This window comes from Coregonus clupeaformis, chromosome 19 (assembly GCF_020615455.1).
Source record: "Coregonus clupeaformis isolate EN_2021a chromosome 19, ASM2061545v1, whole genome shotgun sequence".
Taxonomy (NCBI): Eukaryota; Metazoa; Chordata; class Actinopteri; order Salmoniformes; family Salmonidae; genus Coregonus; species Coregonus clupeaformis.
This window is the reverse complement of record NC_059210.1, coordinates 38,420,310-38,433,069: the sequence shown is the minus strand read 5'-3', so window position 1 is coordinate 38,433,069 and position 12,760 is coordinate 38,420,310. Positions and strand designations below refer to the sequence as shown.

Here is a 12,760-nt window from a genome sequence, read left to right as displayed (position 1 = left end):
AGTTCTCTGCTGCAAATGACTGGAACGAACTGCAAAAATCTCTGAAGCTGGAGACTCTTATCTCCCTCACTAACTTTAGGAGTCAGTTGTCAGAGCAGCTTACCGATCACTGCACATGTACACAGCCCATCTGTAATTAGCCCATCCAACTACCTCATCCCCATATTGTTATTTATTTAGCTAATTTGCACCCCAGTATCTCTATTTGCACATCATCTTTTGCATATCTATCATTCCAGTGTTAATACGAAATTGTAACTATTTTGCACTATGGCCTATTTATTGCCTTACCTCCATAATTTACTACATTCGCACACACCGTATATATATTTTCTGTTGTATTTTTGACTTTATGTTTTGTTTACCCCATATGTAACTCTGTGTTGTTTTTTTTATCGCACTGCTTTGCTTTATCTTGGCCAGGTCGCAGTTGTAAATGAGAACTTTGTTCTCAACTGGCTTACCTGGTTAAATAAAGGTGAAAAAATATATGTATATATCCACACAGATCCTTATGTCCCAATTGGCTTTTGGGACCACCACCATCCCTGCACACCAGTCAGTGGGACTCTCTATTTTAGACACAGCCCCAATTTCTTCCATCCTCCCCAACTCTTCCTTTACTTTGGCCAATAAAGGGATAGGCACATGGTGGGGGGTGGTAATGGCATAGGGGACCGCATCCTCTTTCAGGCAGATTTTGTAGTCACCTTCTAGCCTTCCTAGGCCAGAAAACACTTTTGGGAATGTCTTTTTGAAAACCTCCCCTGGGCCCTCCAGTTCGCTCACTCTCTCAATGAGTTGCAATGCTTCAATTGCTGGCAGCCCCAGCAACGGTCTGTCCAGAGTGTCAATGATGAAGACAGGCTAGATGGCACTTTTGTCTTTACTCTCCAGTTTACTCACCAACTGCCCTACCACTGGTAATACCTTATTACTGGGCCCGTACAGTTTTTTGTTTGTACGGAGCAAAGGACCATCTCTGCACACAACGGCCACCCTACTACACTTATAGCATATCTTACGTAACCAAGCTTCACATGCGTAGGTAGGTGCTCTTTATCAAAAAACAACAGGACCGACAGACTTTCTTATTTTTCTCCATTCACCCAGCGGGTCAGACGCTGGGCACTAAACAGACCAGGAATTCTCTTCAGGTATTCAACCTGAACATCCATTGTTACCCCTGAGATGACTCTTTTGACGGGTGCTCTGCTCCGAAGTTCAAAGTACGATACTTCAGATTCTTTTGAGGCCCACTGCAATCTTCCTCTGTACTTCAGAAATACATTTAATCAAAATCTGACCATTAGCATTGCCTCTAACATGCCACGCCCACTGCCATTGAGGTTGCTTGTAACAGTACAGGTAGTGATCTACACAATGTGGAAAGTTGTCTTTGGCTTCACACACATAAAAACAGACATTACATTTCGGGAGCTATAGTTAAAAATCGTTTTGTTTATTTTGATAGGCGAGAGAGAATTACTGGGAGCTCTGCTAGTCTCTCTAGACAGACGGGTTGCCTCCGAAAATGTACCACTGTTCCAGCCATAGGTCTGGGATTTCAGAGACTAAGCTCCGCTAGGCCTACATATATCAGATTTTAATTGAAGTTTTCAATTATTTTAATAAATAACAAAAGGTAGCCAACCTTATGAAGTCTATGTTTTGGACGATAGATGAAACATAGCTTAATATGAAATGTTGGGGATGCTTTTAGTGAGAAAGAGGAAAGAGTAGGCTTACAGGATAGAGTCAGGTAGCCTAAGCTGTCAATTCAACTTGACATTTAATGATCACAGCCTCAATGATTAGGCCTGATAAATAATTATATTATATTCCACATTATGCTGACACAATTCTTTGATAAATAACACAGCCATAGGTTTAATTGGAGTTTGTTTATTTGACAGTAGGAATTGGTCAGATGTTCCTCAACATTGGAGGCAGATCAGTAAAAAATTGACATGTACTGTTCAGTTCTTGTCAAGCCCATCATCATCACCAGTAATTCTCTGCTATGCCCTCCATCCACCGGGGTAAGGGTGGCCGGGGCCGCATGAAGTCAAGCCGCAGAGAGAACACGGGCTCCCCGCGCTTCGTGAAGTCTGTCACCGTCCAACTGGCCTCCACGTCTTCATCCGTCCTAGGCTTGACCCGGGACAGGACCCGCATGTAGCGCCTCCCTTTGAACTCCACCGACAGCAGCTCATTACTGTCACTATTGTCTTTGCTGGTCGGTGTGGAGCTCGGCAGGTTTGAGGATGACCCTGACCCATAATGCGGGGACCTGATGGCTGACGCCCAATGCGCACTCCAAGGGGACGGAACGGAGTCCAGAGATGCTGCAGATGGACATGTGTAGAAATTCTCTGAACCGCTGCACAGAGACTGCTCGTCACTGCCTCTCAAATCTGGAGAGTCCATTAATGGAGAATCTTCAGGTTGTCCTGCTGAATACAAGCAGTCGCCCTCCGATGAGACAGAATTTGAGACAATCCCCACGTGCGCATCATCTCGTGCTGAGCCCAGTACCTCTCCACCGTCCTCTCCCAAATAAAAGCAGCTCATTGGAGGAGCGAGGGACACCCCGCTGTCTTCGTCTGGTTTGTCGGCAGGCACTGATGGCAGGTTGTACACCAGTAAATGGCCATAGTGAAACAGGCCTACATGTTTGAGTGTTGTGTTGAGTCGCGTGTGAAGGCCCGGAATGCTGAAGGAAAGCGACTGCAAGTTGTCTGGTGTTAGCGGGACCCGCAGGCGGTTCGTCACACGCACGTCCACTCCCTTGCCCCAGGCGAAGCTGATATCTTTTCCTGGCAGGGAAGAGAAGAGGTTGATGTTACTGTATGTGATAAAAACTTAGTTCCAAGTTAGTTCCATAGCTCAGCATGCAACAAGATCTGCATCATTGTCACGATCGTTTACGAACGAGAAGGACCAAGGTGCAGCGTGATATGCATTCATATTTATTTACGGCTAAACACACGACAAAACAACAAACGAAACGTGAAGTCCAAGGTAGCTTACAAACAACATACCTTTACGGAACAAGATCCCACAACCCACTAGTGCCAACCGGCTACCTAAGTATGGTCCCCAATCAGAGACAACGAGCTACAGCTGCCTCTGATTGGGAACCACCCTGGCCAACATAGATCTAAACGATCTAGAAACTAAACATAGAAAACACAACATAGCAACACACAACACGGAAAATACACACCCTGACTCAACAAATACAAGTCCTCAGAGTCAGGGCGTGACAATTATACCTGCAGAATCATCCTTTGAGTCAAGCATTGTTGTGTAGCTCAAGGTCATCAAATATCTATCCGGGCAGGGCGTTAAATAATCCATTTTACAGCAAATTTGGCTAAAGACCCTGCCCCACCACCTTTACCCGCTTTGGAAACGTCCTGCACGCAAATACCCAATCAAAATGAAATTAGTGTATGGGGATGGGGACTTTGATCAGCGGTCAGGTGTCCCAAGAGGACAAGTGGTATGTTTCCAAAGTTCCAAAAAAGAATTCTGTCCATGGTAGCCAAATATGACATCATAAAGACAATTAACTCAATCTTCCATTTAAAGCGGCAATCAGCGGTAGAAACAAAAACAAAGCCGTTGCCCCGCCCCTGGTTTGGTAAAAAGCTGAGGGATGGGGCTGGAGAAATGGAACCACTCTCAAATTCATAGACAGAGCTACAGATCCAAGGACTGATCATCCATGATATCAAAATTATAGTTTTAACCACGTTTTGAGGCTATGTAGCCTAGTGTTTGTTTACATTTTCTTTGTTTACAAACATTGGCGTAAAACAAGCTTATATTTTGGGTTCTGAAGGGGAACAACAGTTGAACAAAGCTCATTAGGCATTTGTAAGTTATATTCTTCAAGAATCAATGGCTACATATCATTAATTTATAAGTCAAAAAAATTAATGTAGCAACTGCTGATTGACACTATAAAGGTCCAATGCAGCTATTTTTATCTCAATATCAAATCATTTCTGGGTAACAATTAAGTACCTTACTGTGATTGTTTTCAATTAAAATGGTCAAAAAGAAACAAAAATAGCTTCTTAGCAAAGAGCAATTTCTCAAGCAAGAATTTTGCTAGGACTGTCTGGTAGTGGTCTGAGTGGGGAAAACTAAAAACTAGCTGAGGTTTGTAACTCTCTTTCTTATTGGTCTATTAACTAATTAGCTAATGTCACCCAGCAGGCTGAAATTTCAGGCTGTTTTTCCTAACAGCTCTTACACTAAAACGGCATTATCATAATTTTCACAATTTCACAATTTTATTCCAACGTCATAGTGTGGAAATATACTGTATATAACACATAGGAAAATCACGTTTTTGAGTGCACTGGGCCTTTAAAAACTGACAGACCCTAGGGTTAGGCTATTCACATGTAAATTAAGTAAGTGTGAATGAATGCCAACATACAGTAGTGCAAAATAACTTACCTACAGCAGAGCCAAGGCTATGGCCTTCAGTACAATGGGCCATCATCAACTAGCAAACATTATCTTGTGTTTGTATATGGCTTACACTTCTGTATATAAAACACACAATATCCATTGATCAACATCCTATTGATAGACCTATTGATCAACATCCCTTTGTATTCTGTGGTATTATGGTGGTTCCCCTAGAGTTCCAACACGATGAGAGCCATACGGAAGATAAAGAAAGGCGAAGGAAGAACAACAAGTGTTGTTGAGAGACTTTCTTCTTGGTGTGAAGTTATAAACCCACATTGTTTGTGTGTTTCAGAGGATATTTGCATGGTGTAGTTTTAGTCAGACTCTGAGGAGAAGAAAAGCCCCATACCTGTCCTGGCCCCTCCTGGCCCCTCCCGAGTGGCGCAGTGGTCTAAGGCACTGCATCGCAGTGCTAGCTGTGCCACTAGCGATCCTGGTTCGAATCCAGGCTCTGTCGTAGCCGGCCGCGACCGGCACGCAATTGGCCCAGGGTAGGGGAGGGAATGGCCGGCAGGGATGTAGCTCAGTTGGTAGAGCATGGCGTTTGCAACGCCAGGGTTGTGGGTTTGTTTCCCACGGGGGGTATAAAAAAATAATGTATGCACTCACTAACTGTAAGTCGCTCTGGATAAGAGTGTCTGCTAAATGACTAAAATGTAAATGTCTAGCACATTTATCTTTTCCACAAGTCCAATGGACCATCACAGGAATATGCTCTCGCTCTCTCTCTCTGTTGCCCTTTTCTTGTGGCAACAGGTCACAAATCTTGCAGCTGTGATGGCACACTGTGGTTTTTCACCCAGTAGATAAGGGAGTTTATCAAAATTGGGTTTGTTTTCGAATTCTTTGTGGATCGCTGTAATCTGATGGAAATATGTGTCTCTAATATGGTCATACATTTGGCAGGAGGTTAGGAAGTGCAGCTCAGTTTCCACCTCATTTTGTGGGCAGTGTGCACATAGCCTGTCTTCTCTTGAGAGCCAGGTCTGCCTACAGCGGCCTTTCTCAATAGCAAGGCTATGCTCACTGAGTCTGTACATAGTCAAAGCTTTCCTTAAATTTGGGTCAGTCACAGTGGTCAGGTATTCTGCCACTGTGTACTCTCTGTTTAGGGCCAAATAGCATTCTCTCTCTCTCTCTCTCTCTCTCTCTCTCTCTCTCTCTCTCTCTCTCTCTCTCTCTCTCTCTCTCTCTCTCTCTCTCTCTCTCTCTCTCTCTCTCTCTCTCTCTCTCTCTCTGACAAATGACAAATGCAAAGGATGAGGAGGGGAGGGTTAGAAAACAGACAAACACTGTAGCTACATCACAGAGTCCTCATCAGCTATCCACCTTCATCTATCTGATCAGGTTAGTTTACTCTCAGCTTCATTTGTCTACCACTCATTGTATACTAAATCGCAAGTCTTCACTTTTCAATTACAAGATGAGATAAAATAGTACTTTATTAATCCCCAAAGGGGGGAATTTGTATGTATCAACAATTTGTTTCTAAGAATTTTCTTGTACAGCAGGAAATGCAAACCTGTAGTGTATTCAAGGTTTTCAGACTTGATTTGCCCTAACGGAAAATGTATCAACCCCAATATATTTTTTCTCCATGAATTATAATCCACAGAATAATTCCCATTTCCTGTTGCTGCAGGATTATTTTCCTGCTGTAGCAAACTGGCTCACATTAAGATCCTACACCTTATATTAAAGTACTATCTTATAATGTAATTATGATGTATAGGGTTTATTACTTTGGGATCATGTAGTAAAGTAAAGAACCTTGGAATTATATTGTTCAATGGCTTGAAGGTTGCCCTATAAATAGATTTTTGTGAACAATTAAGATGTACTGTAAATACATTGTTTTACATTTTGAAATATAATCTCAGGTGTGAATGTCAGGATTGATAAACCTTATTTGTTAAATCTCAATGTACTGTATGTAGAGTGGGATGGAGTGTTTGAGACTTATGTCAAAATGATTGATTAACCTAAACATAAGAGATTGATGACTTCTTGAGTGTTAATTGATTGTAAATAATAGTTATGATATCCCATTACCACAGGTGTTTCCCCCATTCACTTTGAAAGGTTGGTGGTACTTTTCCTGATAAATATTCATTATTATGTAAATAAGGATTTGCTTTTGTCTACTGCAGAGTCTTCTGATACGTTTCCTCAGAAGAGACACCATGGCCAACAATAGCACCTTCTCCAATGGGGGTAGCCCTACACCACCACCCTGCAACATAAGCAACTCTTCTTTTTGTGGGGACCAAAACTCCAATGGCACCAATAGTTTTGCCACGTCATCATTTGCTGAATTTTTATGGTTATTCTACGGCATAGATAGCAACATAGACGAGGTGATGCAACAGTGCCACATACTTGGCGATTCTATTGTGTGGTTGAGCATAAAGATCTTCACCCTGCTGACAGGTCTCCCAGCCAACGTGGGCCTGCTGTGGCTGTTGATGAGCAGCAAGAAATCCCTATCAGCCTCCAAGGTCCTGGGCCTCAACCTGTCCATCCTGGACATCCTCTACTGCCTCTGCCTGCCCATGGACATCTACACTGCCATGCACTACGACGCGTCCCAACAGATACTCACGGCGGCCAAAGCCCTCTCCGCCCTCAACATCTTCGGCTGTCCTCTCCTGCTGGCCTGCCTGTGTGTGGAGCGCTACCTGGCGGCAGCCCACCCCATGGCCTACTTACGGCTGGGGAAATGGGAGTACCGCGCCAGGGTGTGTGCCCTGGCCTGGCTCCTCACCCTGGTGGTGATGCTGCTGGCCTACTTCCAGGGGGTGTTCTCCATGGCTCTGTATTTGGCCCTCACCACTTCAGTCCTGTTCCTGATCATGCTGCTGTGTCTGCTGGGCATTGTGTGGGTGCTGTGCCAGAGCGGGCCTGGGGAGGGCTCCGGGTCGGTGTCTGGGGGCAGCATGAACCTGAAGAGGAGAGCTCTGAAGAACATCTTGGCCGTGCTGGTGCCCTCGGTGGTGGCCTACACTCCTCTGGTGGCCCTGGTGCCCTTCATGTCCATGTGGCACCCGGAGGAGGAGGACCAGGAGGCTAACCGCATACACTGCCGCATCCTCCAGCTGCTCCTGGCCTTCCCCAACTTCGGCCTGTTCATCGGACCCCTGTTCTACCTGGCCCGTTTCAGGCAGTTGCTCCCCTGCTGCAGGAAGGGGGATAATAAAGCGCTAGCAGACTCCAAGACACAGACAGAATAGACAATCTTTCAGGTGTCTTTAGATACACAGTAAATAGTTCAATATTCCTGTGCTCCAGTATGAAATGTATATTTATGACAGTTACCAAGGTAAAGATGTTTTAATCGCATTTATATTTTTTGAGCCTGGGCACCAGTCTGTTTGTGCCATCACGCTACTCCTTGCCACGCCTTGTTATGAAAAACATGACGAGGAGTTGACATGATAGCACAAGCAGATCTGGGACCAGGCTAATATATTTGTAAGTTTAATGATATGAAGTTTGATATCGTATGGAATGTTTTATTTAGAGCTGTCATTCAATTAAGTAAAAAGAGATGATGAAAACAGATGTTGTGGTTTTGTTGCCTCACGACCTCCCTCTCCGCTTCCTCTAGGAGCTCACCCCGAGTCAACGGAGGTAAAAGACCATGAAAAGGTTTGCATAATATTTTCTTGTGACGCACCAAGGAGGACTCATCCTCATCTTTTTCCATTCAGTGTGAAACTGAACCATGCAAATATCTTAGGAAAGATAAACATTTGGGTCTGCCGTTTCACTCTCAACTCACAGAAACTGAGACCAATTTGCCTGCTGTATAACTAGCAGTGTGTTTTTTTTCTCTGTATAGTACCTTCATAGAGTTAATAGATAGAAAAACCACATGTACAATTCTACAGAGGTTACTTTATGTCATAAAGTAATATAAGCCAATCTGTATGAATCATCATGCCCATAGGAAATAAATTGCTTATTGTAGGAACAAGTTGTCGGTTCATCAAATCTTGACAGTGTTTGTCAGTGTTACTACATGACCTGATGCACTGTGATGATTACAAAGCCAAGACAAATTCAATTTAATATTTTAAAATGAGAAAATATAGAGTTTTTGTTTAGCACACATATTGTGGCTATGGGTTGGTAGTACAGCCACACACATAGCCACTTTAGGGTTGGGCATCGCCTGTGTTCTCTGGCGCCTCAGACTTGACCCTGGGAGAAAACGTTTCTATAATCCCCACACAACCGTCTTCGTGGACCACCTCCTCAAGCTTTGGTCTGTCCAGCAGTCTCTCCTTTAAGTCTATGCCTTGGGCGTGACTATATGATGACCATGTACTAGCAGTACTAGCGAAGGGCTCCACCAATGTGTTGTAGACGGCGTTGTAGTGGCATGCCTTTTGCACACTTCAGACAGCAGTAGAGGTCTATATCTCCTTTGAGATACAGGGGTAGACACTTTACACTGCTTTAATGGAATTATATATACTCAAATCAAATCAAATCACATTTTATTTGCCACATGCGCCGAATACAACAGGTGTAGATATTACCGTGAAATGCTTACTTACAGCCCTTAACCAACAATGCATTTATTTGTTAATAAAAAAGTAAAATAAAACAACAACAACAAAAAAGTGTTGAGAAAAAAAGAGCAGAAGTAAAATAATATAACAGTAGGGAGGCTATATACAGGGGGGTACCGGTGCAGAGTCAATGTGCGGGGGCACCAGCTAGTTGAGGTAGTTGAGGTAATATGTACATGTGGGTAGAGTTAAAGTGACCCTGCATAAATAATTAACAGAGTAGCAGCAGCGTAAAAAGATGGGGTGGGGGTGGGGGGGGCAGTGCAACTAGTCCGGGTAGCCATGATTAGCTGTTCAGGAGTCTTATGGCTTGGGGGTAGAAGCTGTTGAGAAGCCTTTTGGACCTAGACTTGGTGTGCCCTGCTGTAGCAGAGAGAACAGTCTATGACTAGGGTGGCTGGAGTCTTTGACAATTTTGAGGGCCTTCCTCTGACACCACCTGGTATAGAAGTCCTGGATGGCAGGAAGCTTGGCCCCAGTGATGTACTGGGCCGTACGCAATACCCTCTGTAGTGCCTTGCGGTCGGAGGCCGAGCAGTTGCCATACCAGGCGGTGATGCAACCAGTCAGGATGCTCTCGATGGTGCAGCTGTATAACTTTTTGAGGATCTGAGGACCCATGCCAAATCTTTTCAGTCTCCTGAGGGGGAATAGGCTTTGTCGTGCCCTCTTCACGACTGTCTTGGTGTGTTTGGACCATGATAGTTCGTTGGTGATGTGGACACCAAGGAACTTGAAGCTCTCAACCTGTTCCACTACAGCCCCGTTGATGAGAATGGGGGCGTGCTCAGTCCTCTTTTTTTTCCTGTAGTCCACAATCATCTCCTTTGTCTTGGTCACGTTGAGGGAGAGGTTGTTATCCTGGCACCACACGGCCAGGTCTCTGACCTCCTCCCTATAGGCTGTCTCATCGTTGTCTGTGATCAGGCCTACCACTGTTGTGTCATCGGCAAACTTAATGATGGTGTTGGAGTCGTGCCTGGCCATGCAGTCATGGATGAACAGGGAGTACAGGAGGGGACTGAGCACGCACGCCTGAGGGGCCCCCGTGTTGAGGATCAGCGTGGCAGATGTGTTGTTACCTACCCTTACCACCTGGGGGCGGCCCGTCAGGAAGTCCAGGATCCAGTTGCAGAGGGAGGTGTTTAGTCCCAGGATCCTTAGCTTAGTGATGAGCTTTGAGGGCACTATGGTGTTGAACGCTGAGCTGTAGTCAATGAATAGCATTCTCACGTAGGTGTTCCTCTTGTCCAGGTGGGAAAGGGTAGTGTGGAGTGCAATAGTGATAGCATCATCTGTGGATCTGTTGGGGCGGTATGCAAATTGGAGTGGGTTTAGGGTTTCTGGGATAATGGTGTTGATGTAAGCCATGACCAACCTTTCAAAGCATTTCATGGCTACAGACGTCAGTGCTACGGGTCGGTAGTCATTTAGGCAGGTTATCATAGTGTCCTTGGGCACGGGGACTATGGTGGTCTGCTTGAAACATTTTGGTATTACAGACTCAGTCAGGGACATGTTGAAAATGTCAGTGAAGACACTTGCCAGTTGGTCAGCACATGCTCGGAGTACACGTCCTGGTAATCCGTCTGGCCCTGCGGCCTTGTGAATGTTGACCTGCTTAAAAGTCTTACTCACATCGGCTACGGAGAGCGTGATCACATAGTCATCCGGAACAACTGGTGCTCTCATGCATGCTTCAGTGTTGCTTGCCTCGAAGCGAGCATATAAGTGGTTTAGCTCGTCTGGTAGGCTTGTGTCACTGGGCAGTTCGCGGCTGTGCTTCCCTTTGTAGTCTGTAATAGTTTTCAAGCCCTGCCACATCCGACGAGCGTCAGAGCCGGTGTAGTACGATTCAATCTTAGTCCTGTATTGACTCTTTGCCTGTTTGATGGTTTGTCGGAGGGCATAGCGGGATTTCTTATAAGCGTCCGGGTTTGAGTCCCGCTCCTTGAAAGCAGCAGCTCTACCCTTTAGCTCAGTGCGGATGTTGCCTGTAATCCATGGCTTCTGGTTGGGGTATGTACGTACGGTCACTGTGGGGACGACGTCTTCAATGCACTTATTGATGAAGCCAGTGACTGATGTGGTGTACTCCTCAATGCTATCTGAAGAATCCCGGAACATGTTCCAGTCTGTGCTAGCAAAACAGTCCTGTAGCTTAGCATCTGTGTCATCTGACCACTTTTTTATTAACCGAGTCACTGGTGCTTCCTGCTTTAGTTTTTGCTTATAAGCAGGAATCAGGAGGATAGAGTTATGGTCAGATTTGACAAATGGAGGGCGAGGGAGAGCTTTGTATGCGTCTCTGTGTGTGGAGTAAAGGTGGTCTAGAGTTTTTTTCCCCTCTGGTTGCACATTTAACATGCTGGTAGAAATTAGGTCGAACGGATTGAAGTTTCCCTGTATTAAAGTCCCCGGCGACTAGGAGCGCTGCCTCTGGATGAGCGTTTTCCTGTTTAGTTATGGCCTTATACAGCTCATTAAGTGCCATCTTAATGCCAGCATTGGTTTGTGGTGGTTAATAGACAGCTATGAAAAATATAGATGAAAACTCTCTTGGTAAATAGTGTGGTCTACAGCTTATCATAAGATACTCAACCTCAGGCGAGCAAAACCTCGAGACATCCTTAGTATTTGATTTTGTGCACCAGCTGTTGTTTACAAATATACACAGACCGCCACCCCTTGTCTTACCAGAGTCAGCCGTTCTATCCTGCCGATGTAGCGTATAGCCCGCTAGCTGTATGTTGTCCATGTCGTCGTTCAGCCACGACTCGGTGAAACATAAGATATTACAGTTTTTAATGTCCCGTTGGTAGGATAACCGTAATCTTAGGTCATATAATTTATTTTCAAATGATTGAAGATTGGCTAATAGGCTAATAGGCTAATCGTTTTTTTCCCTCTTTCCTTCTTCAGCTTCTGTACAAGAAGAAAAGTGAACAGAATGTGAACAGATGGAATATAGCAGAGTACTATTTAAGTTGTCAGAACAGAGGAAGAGAAACTGCAATCCCTCTTGGACAGATTTATTACACATTTGCATCAAGTACAAAGTTGGTACCAGGCTAGTGTAACCGGTGTGAAATGGCTAGCTAGTTAGCGGTGCGCGCTAGTAGCATTTCAATCGGTGACGTCACCCTCTCTGAGACCTTGAAGTAGTTGTTTTCCTTGCTCTGCAAGGGCCGCGGCTTTTGTGGAGCGACGGGTAACGGTGCTTCGAGGGTGACTGTTGTCGATGTGTGCAGAGGGTCCCTGGTTCAAGCCCAGGTAGGGGCGAGGAGAGGGACGGAAGCAACACTGTTATATTGGTGCCGTGACCCGGATCACTGGTTGCTGCGAAAAAGGAGGAGGTCAAAAGGGGGGTGAGTGTAACCGGTGTGAAATGGCTAGCTAGTTAGCGGTGCGCGCTAGTAGCATTTCAATCGGTGACGTCACTCGCTCTGAGACCTTGAAGTAGTTGTTTCCCTTGCTCTGCAAGGGCCGCGGCTTTTGTGGAGCGACGGGTAACGGTGCTTTGAGGGTGACTGTTGTCGATGTGTGCAGAGGGTCCCTGGTTCAAGCCCAGGTAGGGGCGAGGAGAGGGACGGAAGCAACACTAGTACAGTAGTTTGCATCATAGAAAACCTAATTTGGGCCGGGTGTTTTTAGCACTGATAACCTAGTCTCAGATCTCTTCGAGCTTT

The 12,760-nt window shown here is 45.2% G+C and overlaps 1 protein-coding gene across 1 annotated transcript in view; it reads right to left on the bottom strand.

Annotated features, from left to right (window-relative positions):
• Window positions 1–1,885: 1,885 nt before the first annotated feature.
• LOC121559025 overlaps window positions 1,886–12,760 on the bottom strand; it is a 35,799-nt gene continuing 24,924 nt past the window's right edge. Inside the window, exon 3 of the mRNA XM_045205092.1 lies at window positions 1,886–2,819. Within this exon, the coding sequence (XP_045061027.1) occupies window positions 2,005–2,819 (815 nt within the window). The 3' untranslated portion in view covers window positions 1,886–2,004. The remainder of the gene's footprint in view (window positions 2,820–12,760) is intronic.